Source organism: Lactuca saligna, chromosome 5, assembly GCF_052625555.1.
Source record: "Lactuca saligna cultivar CGN05327 chromosome 5, ASM5262555v1, whole genome shotgun sequence".
Lineage (NCBI taxonomy): Eukaryota > Viridiplantae > Streptophyta > Magnoliopsida > Asterales > Asteraceae > Lactuca > Lactuca saligna.
In genome coordinates, this window is record NC_136421.1 from 165,987,117 (window position 1) to 166,003,733 (window position 16,617).

The 16,617-nt window shown below is 30.3% G+C and overlaps 1 protein-coding gene across 3 annotated transcripts; it reads right to left on the reverse strand.

Annotated features, from left to right (window-relative positions):
- Positions 1-3,826: 3,826 nt before the first annotated feature.
- LOC144997751 (serine carboxypeptidase-like 17) lies at positions 3,827-14,564 on the reverse strand. Of its 3 annotated transcripts, none has more exons than XM_078957618.1 (14): positions 14,279-14,564; positions 13,994-14,139; positions 13,448-13,524; positions 12,977-13,099; positions 11,201-11,303; positions 10,951-10,994; positions 10,703-10,804; positions 10,513-10,599; positions 6,387-6,461; positions 6,030-6,101; positions 5,285-5,433; positions 4,882-5,086; positions 4,537-4,591; positions 3,827-4,165 (listed from the first exon to the last, which is right to left on the reverse strand). In XM_078957618.1, the coding sequence occupies exons 1-14, from the start codon at positions 14,503-14,505 to the stop codon at positions 4,140-4,142; spliced, it is 1,491 nt and encodes a 496-aa protein (XP_078813744.1). In that variant the 5' UTR covers positions 14,506-14,564; the 3' UTR covers positions 3,827-4,139. The 3 variants fall into 3 exon arrangements, with proteins under 3 accessions (XP_078813744.1, XP_078813745.1, XP_078813746.1); XM_078957619.1 differs by having other exon boundaries at positions 3,831-4,165; positions 10,957-10,994; XM_078957620.1 differs by having other exon boundaries at positions 3,843-4,165; positions 4,973-5,086.
- Between the last annotated feature and the right edge of the window lie 2,053 nt (positions 14,565-16,617).

A 16,617-nucleotide genomic window follows, 5' to 3' on the forward strand; every position in this document is an offset into this window, starting at 1 on the left:
ATTTAGTTACGTAACACACCCAACAACAATTCACTTAACTCATGGTAGTTTTATGTTTGTTGGTTTAGTTTCTTTTTGAAAACTCATGCTTATTATGTTTGTTATTTTAGGTACTCTTTTAAGACTACATGTTAATATTTTTGTGGAATGTGTTGGAGAAATTTAAATTTATGTTTATTATATTTGTGGCTGAAATTGTAAAACCGGATTTCTTATTTAATGCATTAGATCTTGTCTGCATTGTGGGTAAAAAAATGTATTTTCATAATCCCTGATCTAAAGGTGGCAATTGCTAAGCCCCTCCCAAGCTAATTTTCCCGCTCAAAACATCAAAGTGAAATTTCATATTTGCCCTTAAAGCCAAAAATCACGCCTGTATCTCCTTCGGTTTCGCCTTCTTAGTTTTGGAAACGAATTTTAAATGCCAAAATCCTTCGTCTGATCGGATAAAACCTTTGATTTCTCTCCACCTTTCTTCCGAGACCAATGATAGCTTACAATAGAACGAGGAATTTATGAAATCATGTTTTTTCTACACGGATGAAGCTTTATAACCCTAACACACGTGTTTAAGATTTTTTTTTCTTGACAAAGATGGAGGTTTCTGGGATTATTATACTCTTCATGTGGATTTAAACTTTGTTGTTCTTCCATTGTTTTGTTCTTGATGAGTCTAACTTGAAATATTTGTTCCAACCCTCAAATACAAATAAGTTATCACCATTGATTTCAAAAATATTCTAAGTTTGATTATCTGGTTTGATCGAATAGTATAATTGTTTTCTGTTTGTTTGTTTGTTTTTTCTTATGTGTCTGTGTCTAACATTTGGTTTAATTTCTTGATTTGGATTCTACCCACAACGTGTTTGATTTAATGCCACTGTGGGTTTCATGGTTTCGTGCTAATTGACTTTTGTTGGACTTTTAGCCTAAATCCTTATCGAAAGTAAGAAATTAATAATCATTTTTAATGTATGTGGTAGTTTTAGGTGATCTTTGACCGATATAAGTCATATAACCTTGAGGTCATCAATTAAATTGCACTGGATTAAGATCTGATCCAGAGAGGCCTCAAAAAATATATAGGAGAGGAGATTACTATTGAGGATAAAGAAGAAGAAAAATCTAACTGAATAGAAAATATAAATTTGGAAAATATCTTTGCCACATATGTAAAACCCAATGGCCAAGTTGTGAAGTGGCAGTTCTGAAGTCGAATGAGTACGTTTATTTGTTTGCTTGAATTTAACAATGTTGTGTTTATAAATTAACTAATATTTTTGTGTGTAATAATTTTACAATAGGCGGCTTTTCAGAAGAAGGATGGAACGCCTTCTACATGTAGTCACATACTACTGATGTTCCCCCGCCATAACTTCATTGCCCTTTGTGCAAAGAAGTGATGAAAGATGTTGTTCACCCAACAAGTGTTGTTTCACGACTTTATGTAACAAATGGAAGTTTTTCTTGAATTCTTTCTATGGTGACATTGTACCAATACCCCTCTTACAATTTCTTTCACTTCTGGCTTTTAATAGTTTTTCTTTCTTTCCGAAGTGTTGTAACCTTCCATTTGTGAATTCCTATGTTTAGTCTTTTTGCTCAATCAAGAGAAACCAAAAATGATTTCGTCCCACTGTATTCTATATGGAAAATATGGAAATAAGTTTTAATTTTAATTTTAGGTGCCAAAAATCTTTTCATTAATAACGTTTTGGAGATTTCTCATTTGATTCGACTCTCAAGACCAAATTATCGCCCTTTTTCAACAACTCCTTTAGACTACATTCTTGAGGAACTAAAATATCAAGTTCTATTAGCGAGATACTACTCTTGATCTTGGCCAGTAACCGGTGCTTGACAAACCTGCCCTTCATCTCATTTTCATCTACATACATGTGTATTGCATGTGATGTTGTATATAACCAATTCAAGGAAGTTAGATTGTACCAGAATCTTTGTTTTGACATTTATTCGGGATACTTGAGACTAAAACATGAGAAGCTTAGAAGCTTTTTGTTTTGCATTCATTGGGTAAGGATACTGAGTTTAAAATTTTTCATTTTCATATTGCAGGATTTTGTTATAAAAATCACTGTCATTCAACTTGCTTAGGATTAAGAAGCGAACATTTAAAGTTAGTTCATTGAAGGGCTCAGTTTTTTTTAGTTCCATTTCATCTTTGTGCTTTCTTGTGTACATGCTCAAAGTTCCTTGTTCTGTACTAAAATTTGATATTATTTTTTTTTGCTTTCAACAAATAAGTATCAAGGACCATTCCTGTAAAAAAAACTGGGATAAAAATGTTACACAAAAAGAAAGTTACATATTTTCTTATTCAATCAAGTTTCTTGAACTTTTAGCCAATTTTGTAAAGGGCAATGAGAAAGTATGATTCTATAATAAAGGGGGAGAATGAGAAGTACATTGTTATTCCTTGCATATAACCATGTTTTTTTTTTTAAATCCCTTCTTCTAAAATATTCACATGTGAGCGTTTTCGTTTTTTAAATTTACGCTTCAACTTGATTTCAGTTTAGTGTGCAGACAAAAGACCGGTACTATGTGCTTATGTTTTAGTTTTTCATTATAAAGTTATTTGTACATTTTAATAATATTAACTTCTTAGTCGTAGTATTGTACTCTTTTATTTATATGGAGAAACTTCTTATGTTTAAGTTGTTAACTATAAAATTATAAACGTACTTTCCAAGAACATTGTTGTAATTGGGATGCCTTTGTCAAAGTATGTTTGGTTGTGTACGAGTTTGTGATTGTAATCCACATAAACGTATCAAAGAGATTTTAACTATTATATTTATCTACAAATTATATCTTTTAAGAAGATATGGGGTACATTTAAGAGTTCTTTAAAAAAAATATATTTAACAGACATTTGGTTAAAAAAGTGTCGTCAGATTTCATATATCAATTTTAATAGTTAGGTTTCCTACAATGAATTATTTATTTATTTGTCATTTCGTTTGTATTTTTTTTTAAATTTTATTTTAAAAATGTTTAATATTTACACCATCATATATAATTTTTGTTTTAATCGATGCGTATAATACACGTGTCTCACATTCAATTTGTGGTGATTGCTTCCTAATTCCCAGTGAGTTTCATTGTTAAAGTGTTGGTTGGTGCTATGCATTTAAGAGTGGGTTGTTAAAGTTTGTTGCATCTTTTTAGGTCTCAAGTTATTTAGTCATGGCTTTCTTAAGACTCAAATTGAATCATAATTTTTCTTATTATTATTTTTCTTATCAAGACATTATATAATTAACAAGAAATGACAACGTATTTTTGTTGATTTATTTATTATAGCATCAAACTTTTATTTCTTTCTGTTTTAACATTGTATTTTGAAAAATTACCAAATTATAGCATGACATCTAGATAGATTTGAATATTGTTGCTTTTTTTTTTTTTTTTTTTTTTTTTTTTTTACAAACCACCTATTATGTATTAGTTTTGGTATTTTAATTTGTCAATCCGTGTATCAAACGGGTTTTAACCTAGTTTATTTTATATATTTTAAACCTCCGTTTTACCGATGGATTTCTGTCAATAAGCTAGCGAAAAATTCCATCGGAAATCCGACACAACTTGAATATATCCGTCACTAGCTTAATCCATCATAAATAAATATACATGTTGAAAATGAATGGGTTGACGCATTAACAAAACTGGTTGAAATTTCAACCCGATCCCTTATTTTCAAGTTGGGTTCAAGTAGATTCAATGTTTGCCAGTAGTACACAAAACAACAAACGAACCTAAAATTCTTCAAATCAAGCAGCTGTTTAATTTTTACCTAGGACTTAAATTTTATTTACAGTAATCAGAAATCAAATCCTTCACCTATGCTGAAAGTGATGTCTTATAAGCAGGACTACTGTAGACTATATATATCACAAAATTTTGCAAGTGTGTTCAACAGTTATTGAAGAATGATTGTATGACAAACAATCAAATGAACAAGTTACAATATCCACTGAACCTGAGTTAAAGAAAGTATAAGAAATGCAAAAGGATGCGTACAAGATAAGAAACAAACATCAAACCCTACAACTGTTACTCACAAAGCATCATCAACAAGCCACTTCATAAGCATGCTTAAACTTTCTTTAGGTTTATTATCTGGCACTGTGTGAGCTCCTCCCTTTAGATACAAAAAAAATCAACCATCATGATCATAACATGAATACTTATTTTACCTCATTAAAACTGCAACATTTCTTTATTAAAATGTTTTTAAGTCTATGATCATCAATATTAGGAAGAGATTAAAGATTTTTTTGAACAATAAACATACATGACCCTCTAATCTTACTCTTAATTCTACATAATTTTCGACCCCTCAACCACTTCCACAACTACTTGGGGAGGGTATTTTCTACCTCATACCACTATGACAAAGACCCTATAGGAAGAGACTATACATTCTAACATCTTTAAAAATTAAAAGATAACCGTTTTCATGAGACAAGAATAGCACCATGTGAAGAGAAGTTTTTGGGGAAGACTTCTCACCTTTACAGTAGCAAATGTCAAGTTGTAATCGTGGTACAAATACTTCTTGGTGTATCTATAATAAAAAAGAGTATCAAAATAGTATTGAAATATTACTATTTTTACGTAGTTATTTTGATGATATACAGTGGCGGATCTAGAACGTAATCTAACCGGGGTCCATTATTGATAAAAAAATACATAAAAGTATAAAATTGTGAAATTTAAAAAAAAAAATTGGGTTCTTTTCAGAAAAAAAAATATAAATAGGTGTATTTGATGTAAAAATAGATGCCACAGAGGGGTTTTTTCATAAAAATCAGATTTTTTTGAAAACTTTATAATACTAAATATGATGGGACCCACCTCCAAGTGGAGCCATTCACCCCACTTAACGTGGCTGCCGCCACTAATGATATATAAGTAGTCATGATGCTCCAATGAAAACACAACTAACCCGGCTACTTGTTCGTCAACAAACCAGGGCCTCCAAGCATTCACGACTAACAAATTGAGCGATTTAATCCAGTTTAATGTACTCAAATAGGGAACAACCATGTCATGATCTCCACTGCTCGAACATAGAAAGAAAAAAAGCCAAAATGTAAAGGATGTTTGTGTGCTTGTAATTTCTGTAAGTACCACATGCATGCATGGATAAGGTCAACCAAAAATTGACTCTAGTGTCAGAAGAGAGATAGTAGATATTAAGATATTGGTAAGAAGATATAGATAAAAATTATGAAATAAAATTAACGGAGGGTAAGACCTATATACAAGAGCTCGACAGTTTTTACTAGCAAGGTGTCGATGATAGGCAACATTACTCAAGACATTGTGGGTGTAAGATATGGGTTCTTTGTCATAATAAAATTTCAAGCTCTCATTGCATGGCACCCACTGGGCGTCTTTAGTCTCCTGGTTATGATCGAGGTCATGAGATTAATTATTATATATCTACATAATCAAAATGAATATGCATATATATATATATATATATATATATATATATATATATATATATATATATATATATATATATATATATATATATATAAAGTCATTGAAAATGTGAAGTACAAAGGGAAAATAACTTAAAAACCCAACGAAGTTTCCAAACCGTTTAAAAAACCCCAATCATGTTTTGTCTATTTAAAAAAACCCAACAAACTTAACATTTTATCTAAAAAGCTCAACTAAGTTACACTTTCTCGAAAGTCAAATAAGAGAAACAGATGACGTGGCTTTTTACCGTATCGAAAAAATGACTTGTTAGACCAACGAAGTTTCCAAAACGTTTAAAAAACTCCAATCATGTTTTGACTGTTCAAAAAAAACCCAACGAACTTAAACAAAACAAAATTGGAATTTTCTAAACGGTTTGAAACTTTGTTGGACTTTTTAGACAAAATGTTAAGTTCGTTGGGTTTTTTGAACAGACAAAACATGATTGAGGTTTTTTGAATGGTTTGAAAACTTGGTTGGGCTTTTAAACCATTTTCCCAAGTACAAACCTCACGGATGTGAAGAGCCTTTTGCACATCTTTCCTATTAGCCCATGCACTTAAGTACTTTGATTTGTTATCCTGCGAAAAGTATAAATAGACGATATCAATCATCAAAATCATAATACTCAAGAGTGGTCGAATCAACGAATGATACTAGCTTTCAACATGACCATTACGTATACTTCACATGTAAAATCATAATAATTGAAAATAAAATGCATAGTTTGATATCATTCAAAAAACCATTTTGCTAAATATATGAGAGAGAGAGAGAGAGAGAGAGAGAGAGAGAGAGAGAGAGAGAGAGAGAGAGAGAGAGAGAGAGAGAGAGAGAGAGAGAGAGAGAGAGAGAGAGAGCTATACAGGACACCCTTTTACGGCGATTGAAGTGTCACAGTTCGGCTCTAAAACGTGCTCCATTTTAATTCTTTCAAGGCACTGTATATTAAAAATAAGAAAGCATCAAACATACTGCCTACATATTTAAAAAATGACATTATTATTCAACAATAATATACTACCAAAAAAATGATCAAAGAAACGATAATATGTTAGAAATAAAAAGATAAAAGAGCATGTATGATGCTGTGTTTTTAGTGCTCAAATCTATGGACAAGAAACAGATTTTGTTGTGGAAGAATAGAGGAAACAAGGGACTGTGGGATGAAGAAAGGTCTTTCAGATAGTGACCTCATCTTGAATGGATTTTTTTTGATTTTATATGATTTTTACAATACAATAACCATCGGATTTCAACAATAATTAATGGCATTTTCGAGCACTCTGTTTAAACAATTTTTAAAAAAATTATTTTACACTAAACACAGTTTTTGACTTTTAAATAAAAAATAAAATAGACTCTTATATCTTTCAAATGGAACCGACCTCATATTCATATTCACTGTTTTTCTATAATTTTAAGGAAAAATTTCATATATGCCCTTCCTAAACATCAAAATATCATATTATCCAACTTAATTTCTAAATATCACATTTATCCTTTATAAAATTTCTAAATATCATATTTATCCTTCATAAAATTTCAAAATATCATATATCTCCTTTTTAAACATCAAAATATCATATATACCCTTCTTAAATATCAAAATATCGTATATGTACATTTTAAACATCAAAATATCAATGATAATATCTAAAATAACCTCTATCTACAACATGATAATAATCAAGAACAACAAAAACTAGACAATCAAAATATATATTCTATATAGAGAGTTGAAGATGATTTTTTTTGTTTGTCAAGAAGGCAACATTTCCTACAATTTAGAAGTTCACATTCAATTATCATAGACGTAAGGATAATATGGTTAATATTTTTAATTATTATAATAATTTTAAGGTATAAAGAATCATTATAAAATATTAAAAACATTATAAAAAAGGATTTGGGCAAATATGATATTTTGAAGGTTTATGAAGGGTAAATATGATATTGAAAAATTAAGTTGGGCAAATATGATATTTTGAAGTTTAAGAAGGACATATATGAAATTCTCCCTAATTTTAAACGATTTAGTCAATACAACTACTGGATTTTAGTAACAATGACATTTCCAGCCCTTTGTTCAAAGAAGTTTTTGTAACCATTTATACTCAAAATCAGTTTCTAACTCCTACATAAGAAATAAAATAGACTCTTATATCTTTTAAATGACATTGACTTCATTTGCACTAGATTTTCCATAATTTTATGCGATTTTTACAACACAACACATTACACAATTTTATGTCTAATTCGTAAACCCTATCCAGTGTGTTTTTTACTAAAGAATTGGTCCGGTCTTGGGCCGCTTAGGTCCGATCCAAAAAGGTCCAGATACTCATGCCTACAAGGGACTAAAGGGAGCTGACCCAATAGGCTTGAAAACCGAAAAACAGTTAGGGTGCGTTTGGTTGTAGAAAGTTTTCCAGTTTTCTAGGAAAAATTTCCAAGAAAAACGGAAATTTTGAAAATGCGTTTGGTTCGTTCAGTTTTCCAAAATTTTCTAAGAAAATGAAAATTTTCAGTTTTCCAAATTGTATTTAATTAGAAAAGTGATTTTTATAGTTTTCTAAAGTTTTTCAAATTTCTAAGATGGAAAATGAAAACTCCACCAGTTTCAACCAAATGCATTTTCTAAAATTTTCATTGAAAATTGAAAATGAAAACTCAACTCTATTTTCTGAAAACATTTTCTTAGAAAATAAAAACAATTTTCCACAACCAAACGCACCCTTAATTACATGAGGAAAATAAATAAGTTGAGCCACTACTTTCTGCTACGTTCTACAGTAAACTAAAAGCATTTCCCTGAGGGCTGGCGATGCAAGTTAGAAATCTCTTTCCCCTTTTGTTATTAAGTTGTCTAAATTTCAACATTTTATTTCCATCAAAGATTGGAGAAGGAAGCTAAGGGAGAATCAGAAAAAGCAGTTCGACTAAAATTGCTAAGAGTATCCAAGAATTGGACAGGCTGGCTGAATTAAATCTGTTGGGTCCGGCCTCTGCGCAAAACAGAAATATTTGGTTATTAAAATTGCCGAATTAGAGAAGAAATATCTGCAATTTTAGTTAGACTACTATGGATGGGGACTAGAATCCGCATGCTTCGACCAGATTATGAACAAAAACAGGAGAAATTACAATATTAGAGTTGTGGGACCAATAAAGCATAGGCCACATTTTGTCAGCAACTAATTCAAATAATTTCTTCCAGCATCTACGAACCTCTCTGAAAGCCACGTTCATATCGGAGTAAATTAAAAGAGCCGTTTAGAGATATGGGACCAATAAAGCACCACACTAATGGGCTCTCTTTACCGGGGGATTTATAACCCATCGGTATCAGGTGTTATCCTCCCTCCAAGAAATCGATGGTTCTAGTCCTATCGTGGATACATGTGGAATTGATGAGTAGTTTAGAAGTACATTAGATTTGCCGTAAGTTGATTGTATGAATAAAGTTAGGTATCGTTGCAAGGTCGGTACGACTACTTTACTCCAATTTATACCGTTGAATGAAGATGTATTATATTTGACCAAAACACATATATAAGAAAAATACATAACACATTATATGTGACCAAAACTCATATATATATATATATATATATATATATATATATATATATATATATATATATATATATATATATATATATATATATATATATATATAGGATTAGGTTTATGTGAGACAACCTAATTTTGTGAGACTGTGAGATGTAATGTTAGCCACTCATTTAGTAGAAAAAAAAACATTTTTAAAATGTAAAATAATTGAAAATTTTTGAAAATTTTTTTTCCAATATTATTTTCAGACTATATATATTCCAAAAAAAAATAAAAATAAATAAATACCAAAAAATATTTTTTTTTACATATTTTAGTAGAATATTAGAATATTTTATATATTTGACAAATATAATAGAATATTCTAAACATTCTAAAAATCATATTAGAAATTTAGTGTAATATTCTATTAGAACATTCCACGTATTTTCCAAAAAAAAACGGTAATTTTTGTTTAATTTGTTTTTTAATTTTTTTAGGTAAAAAAAGTTTCGAAAATAATAATTAAAAAAAGAATTTTATTATTTTTTCTTTTATTTTGCATTTTAAAATTATTTTTAGATTTGCTCTTACGGTATCACAAAATTAGCATTGTTTCAAATGGACCTGAACATATATATATATATATATATATATATATATATATATATATATATATATATATATATATATATATATATATATATATATATATATATATAACAACCATTTGATACTTTTGTCTTTTGAATTGCATCCTATACTCCTTATACCTACATTTTTAGTGTTCACAACAAGTAGTAATCTTCATGAGATTTGGATAGTGTAAGGCAACAATATGTTCCTTTTCCGTTCTTTGATCACATTCACCTTCATCATCATGTTTAGAAGATGACAACCTCATTAGTCATTCTTGGCATATACTTTAGGAATACGCCAACTTGTCTCTTATGCCACTTTTTAGGAAATATATGGATCAAATAATATGTATGATTATGTGTTTTTAATGAAAATATTTGTAAATGAAAAATCGATTATATTATGGAAAAAATCAAGAAACAATGGACCAAAAAGAGCCGACCCAAAAGGCTTAATAAATTAAAGATAAACTACATGCTGAAAAAGAAGTAAGTTAAGCTATTACTCTTTTATTATCTTCTACAAAACACTAAAGCCAACTTTAATAGAAAAGATAACCATAATATATATATATATATATATATATATATATATATATATATATATATATATATATATATATATATATATATATATATATATACACACTTAAATATAGGAAATGTATGGAGTGTTAATCCTAAAATAAGTGAAATCATATATGGACACAAAACAGGGGTCCAAAAAGTTATTTTAAATGTTGATTTTTTCTGGATGTTTAATCATCACATAACTCAAGTTAAAGTCTAGATCATGTACCTTATCTACCACTTGAAGATCATTTATACAGAGACTATTGTTAGGATCTACATTCAAGTATTCTCCAAAGCAATTCTCTTTAGCAGACTGCAAAGATATACAACTAAATTCGTGAACATAATGCAATTTTATAAAAATAATATATTTGTAAATTAATGTATTATTGGACATTTCAAATGCACTTATTTACCACGTAGATTTCATCAGATAAGAGTGCTAAGCGATGAGCAAATGGAATTCGCGAATTGTATTCATCATTTGTGTCTGTTACAGCATTACCAATTACATATCCCTAAGTTAGAAAAAGATATCAAATTCAGTCATGAAAAATATGTAAACATTTTCAATCACTTTGGTGATCAAACCGAGGACAATCAATCTCATGCTACAAAATGTATGATAAATATGAAATTTGACTTATCCAAATGATTAATCTACGTTTACATTGATGTTCATATGCGGCCCTTCTCCAACTTCATTACCTATAAAAGTAGGAAACAAAAAGTTGAAAATATGGCATCTTAAGACAACAAGAGACAACTGATCTAAGATAGAGTTAATTTAATTATTCAGAAGAAGATTATTGGGCCATTGTATATTTTGAAACTTCCAAAAACAACACCATTGAAACATAATTCTATTTCCCAAAGCTATTTCTATAGAAAGAACTTCATGTATTAAAGAATACCATTATATATTTCTTGAACAATCATCGGAACCACTAAGCCAGCATAAGAATCACCACAAACATATAATGGGTTCTTAATAAAATTTGGATGATCCACAAGCCACTATTGAAATAGACACAACAAGCAAACACTGATATTAGTTTGTATTTAGGGAAAATGACACAAATGCCCGACGACCTTTCTAGGGTTGAACCTTTGAGTCCTTAAACTTATTTGGTGTCTTTACGAGGGAACGAAATAGTGGGGAATCTGTCTTTTTAGTCCTATTCACCAGTTCTCCCCGGTTTTATTGACACATAGACAAAACTTGAGCCTATCTAATGATCATCATCTTCCTCTGTGTTAACTCCAAAACCCAAGCACAATGTAAGCAACTGAATCTCTTATTTCTTTATTTGTTGGTTTATAATTATTTTCGTTTGTGGAATTCTTTATTTGATTAGAGGAAAATCCATAAGGCTAATGTGGTGTCAATGAGAACCACTTATGAGAAAAACTGGAGTAGCAAATTTTTTCATGAAGAATCTTGATCGGTTTGTCATAGATGCTAAATTGGAGAAGATTTTGGAAATTTTGGGAGGATTCATTCTAATAAGATCGCCAAGGACGATAAAAGCAACATTAAGGGTTTCGGTTTTGTTCAATTTGATTTAGAGGAATCGACCAATGATGCTCTTAATACCCTAGATAGAACCACATTTGAAGGAAAGATCATGTATATGAACTATCCCAGTGTCTCTTCTCAATTTATTATTCTAATTCTTTACTTCAATTCTTGTTGTTCATTAAACCCCACACTTCTCCATCATTAAAATCCTCTTGCATTTATCACCACCACTCTCTCTCTCTCCCTCTCTCTCTCTCTATATATATATATATATATATATATATATATATATATATATATATATATATATATATAGATCTCTCTTTATCTAACATTTGCGGATCACGATGGATCTGAAGAGTTGCATAACTATTGTTTTCATCATTTTCCTCCTGATTATAGTGCCTGGTTTCGCCAAAGGTTTGTTTGATTAACCTTTATTTCTCTCTATTTCATTCGTGACATCAAAACAGAAAATCGAAGTTTGTTGATATTTACTCTGTTTTTGTCTAGACATACTCATTTTTTATAAGTGGTTTAACTGATTGAACCATCAATGACTGATGATTCATATGATTTTTCGCTTGATTAAGCTGGTCTAGAGATTTAATTTATCGAATTGGACGTCTCTTCTGGCTTTTATGCTTAAATCGATTTTGTGGTTTCCATAAATCTGCCTTGTAGGTATTTGAATTCTGATTTTGGATGCACAATTTCTTATAAACTTGAATATGAGCTAATCTAGATCTACATACTATCACAATCTGATGGATTTTGCTATTCATAAATCATAATTCATCTGATCCATATTATTCATCAATGTAAATAGTCAAATTTGGAAAAATTCAAAGTCATTGCAAGAAAATTGGTCAACGAATATCAATGTAGCAAAGGGGTAACCGGGTGACCCATTCACTTTGGCCAAAAGTACGTAATCTGCCCAACAATAATGACTTCGTTTCCTCATAAGCCACGGAAACAGTTTAAAGACTAAATGAACCAATCCTAAAAAGTTCGTAGGGCATTTTCATCATTTTCCCTTGAATTTGTAATAGAGAAAGTACAATATACTCGTAATCGATGCTTGGATGACATTAAATGTGTCATTTGCATCATATATTCACAAGATAAGTTCTAAAATTCGTAACCAATGACTTTGTAATCTTACCTTCCTCAAAAACTGGTAAACCTGAATTGCTGATAATGTGTCGTTTGTTGTGTAAGCATTGGCAGTTTCTGCATAGGAGAATCCAGTACCCGCAGGTTGATCAAGAGATATTATGCTTCCAACCTAAATTGTAACAATAATTTTATTAAGTCAAGAACTTGTACTCATTGAACTTCTAACATCAAGTAGACTGGAAAACATAAAATACAAGTATAATCCTTATCCATTTATAAAGAACACTACATACCACATTCAAAACCCATTCAAAATAGAAGCCATATCTAATTCATATATCTTTGAGTTCAAATTCTATTAGTATTCTGGAAAATAATCATCAAAGTTCATATAATCTTTATGTCCTTAAAAACGTATTTTTAGGAATAAAAACTTTTCGTTTGTAGTCAAGTGCTGGTATAGTTTAAACTAAGGATTGTATGCAAAGGAAGTAAAAGCACAATTATAGTTAGACACCTTTGTCCAACTGTAAGGATTTATCTCCAGGATTGGCTTCTCCGAAGAGGATTCTGCATAGTTGAAAGTGAATGGTCCTATAGACACAACCATGAACGTGTTAAATAAAAGAACATATGGTATAGTACACATTGTTAATGTAAAATTAAGAAGTTATAAACGGTACTAACAAAGTTTTGATAGCAACTCATCAATCCAAACCCAAATACTTTCCAAACGATAACATTACTTAATCAAAAAGTCCTTATCCCCTTCATGTATTCAAGGTCTCAAAGCTCTTTTAATTATTGTGTGTGCTCTTTTGTTACTATTTAATTGGTGACTTAAGAGTTGCTTTTAACAGTAAAGGTCTATTAATTTTCTAAGGTAAGAAGTGGATAATAAAGTGAGGTATAGACAAAATTTTACTACTAAAACTTCGTCATCAATCATGTTGAGCTTGTAGAAGTGTATATAAAAGGTACACATGACCCAAGATGAATCGATCCAATTTTGTTAACCCACTTGAAAGAAAAAGAAACAAAAGTTTGCACATCTTAGACATACCCGTTTCAGCTAAAACCTTAGCAAGACCCGAACAACCAGGCCCTCCTGACAACATAAGCATGAGAGGGTCCTTTTCTGGGTCTCCTTCGGACTCAATGAAATAGTAAAATAATTGCACATCTTCAGATTCTCCTACCCCAATGTAACTAGAAGAACATTCATGTTGTTTTAAGAGTTAGTTTATATATATCTATATATATATATATATATATATATATATATATATATATATATATATATATATATATATATATATAATGAAATTAAACTAATGCATAGCCTTACCCAGTTTCGAGAGTGATAGGAAGATCACCAAGAAAACCGGGTAATGTTTTAACCATGAACCCGGATTCCGTTTCCTCTGAGGGAACAACCTTTGTAGAAGAAACTACCAGAAGAAATACACCAAGCAATACCACAACTAACAGAAGAAACACAGCTAGCAATACTAGACTTGTGAACTTGTTAAAGACGTTACAAGTTTGACGAGGAGAATGTGACTCTTGTTTCATTGTGGTTTCTATGAAAAAAAATGTTAACAAAAAACAATTTTCAGAGCTCAAAATTTTTATTAATTGTGTGTGTTGATAATGTTATATATTCCCACACCAATATAAAAGAGGAATAAAGCTTCAAATAGTTTACTTTTAATAGAAAAGCTAAAAGTTGGTTAACAAGAGAAACGTTTATTTTACCACAAATTGACGGAAAATATATTGTTCAACTTTGGTCCTACTGAAAACCAATCACTATGTTTTTTTTTTTTTTTTTTTGATAAATGAAATAGTGTCAGAAACATACATATATATTTTGTTGTAATAACATGAATTGTAGTTCCTTACCAAAAAAAGAGAAAATAAACATAAGATTATTTGGTGAAAAAATCTTGCGATTGCTAATTATTAAATTTACAGGGTTTGTAGTTGGTACTATATTTTCTACAATTTTTTTAACTTTATAATAATCCGTTTTCCAAAGTATATGCCTCTCCTTTATGTAAACCGACACTTTCCTTATTTATATACTAAATGGAGGCCCAAAAAGGATAAATGAGAGTTTTAAAACGTGATTAGCATTTTACACACATCGACAAGGTGTTTTCATCTCACAAATAAACGTGATTGGAATTGTAGTTTCTTATGTCTTATAAAACTATAAGAGAACCGAGCATCATACACATAAATTAGAGGCTAATTCTAAAAGAAGACGGATTAGTGATGTCACATGCCTTAAGGGAACTTTCATCTTCAGCTTTCAAAAGCACTTAAAAACTGCTAATTAGTGACAAAAACAATGCTAATTAGTGACGAAAACAAAGTGATCACTAACAATAAAATGAGCAAATGATTTAGTGACTTAAACGTTGGTCGTATTAGAGACCCAAAAATATAAATGGTCACTAAATGTTGAAAGTGTTGCAAAGTTGGTCCAAGATTATCATAAAAGCTTTAATAATAAAATTATATTGATTTGTGTAGTTTGTGTTTATTTATTATTTGTAGGAGGACTGGATTTGGGTAAGTTGATTGTTTAGGGGTTGCCGCTCATATAAGTGATTCTTGTTAAACACGCATAGAGATGGCAACAAGGGCAGGTATTACAAGGGATCCTAATCCCCATCCCCATCCCCGAATCTTAATTCCAATCCCTGTCCCCATTCTCATCCTCATCCCCATTGGGGAATATAAATAAACCCTCACCCCCACCTCCAACGGGGATTGAGGATCCCAACGGGGAATCAGATATATTTTTTTTCTCTTTTAATATGAAAACTTTTACGTAAAGAAAAACTTTAAATTTCAATTTTATCATTATAAGTTTAAAAATTTTACAAAATATAAAAATATCCATAGATTACTTCAAATATATAAACAATTTTTCTACCAAATTTAAATACATATATGAAAAATCAAGTAGAAAAAAATTATCAAAGTGATATTTGAATTAAAATATAAAAAATATAAATGAGTTTAAATTAAATAAAAGAAAAACAATATAATTTTAACCAAGTAATTATTGATGAGTTAGGTTACTTGGATCAAATTTGATGTATTGTAAATTGTAATATAAATATATGTTTAATATATATCGGGAGCGAGTCCAGGGTTGGGGATTAGAGGTATCCCCATCCCCATCTCCATTCCTACATTTTTATTTGGGGACTCTCCATCCCCGTCCCCATCTCCGGTCAAAACGGATGCGGGTTTCGGGTTCCGCGTTAGGTATGAGTTTTTTTTGCAATCCCTAAACACACAGATCCTAGTGTGGGTTCGTTTTTGGGTTTGATAGGGGTATTTCCCGTGTTTGACCTACGAAGTGTACCCATTGTATTTAATGTTGATTAAACTCTCATTTGCTATTTATAATTAGTGTAGATTGCTCTCCTTTCCTCTCACTTGTAAGCTAGTTCGGTTGTGTATTCTTTCTGTTTTGTCTGTGTAATCTTTAGTTTTGTGTTCTTGTTTAAGCTTGAGTATGAGTGTGATTGTATTGAAGTTTGTTTTGTATGTCTAGGTAAACCAATTTGATCTTATTCATTAATAAAAAATACGTTGATGTTGTGAATGATTTGTGTTTTTAAGATGTATCAGAGCGGGTGTAGTTCTGCTTGTGTTCATTTTATG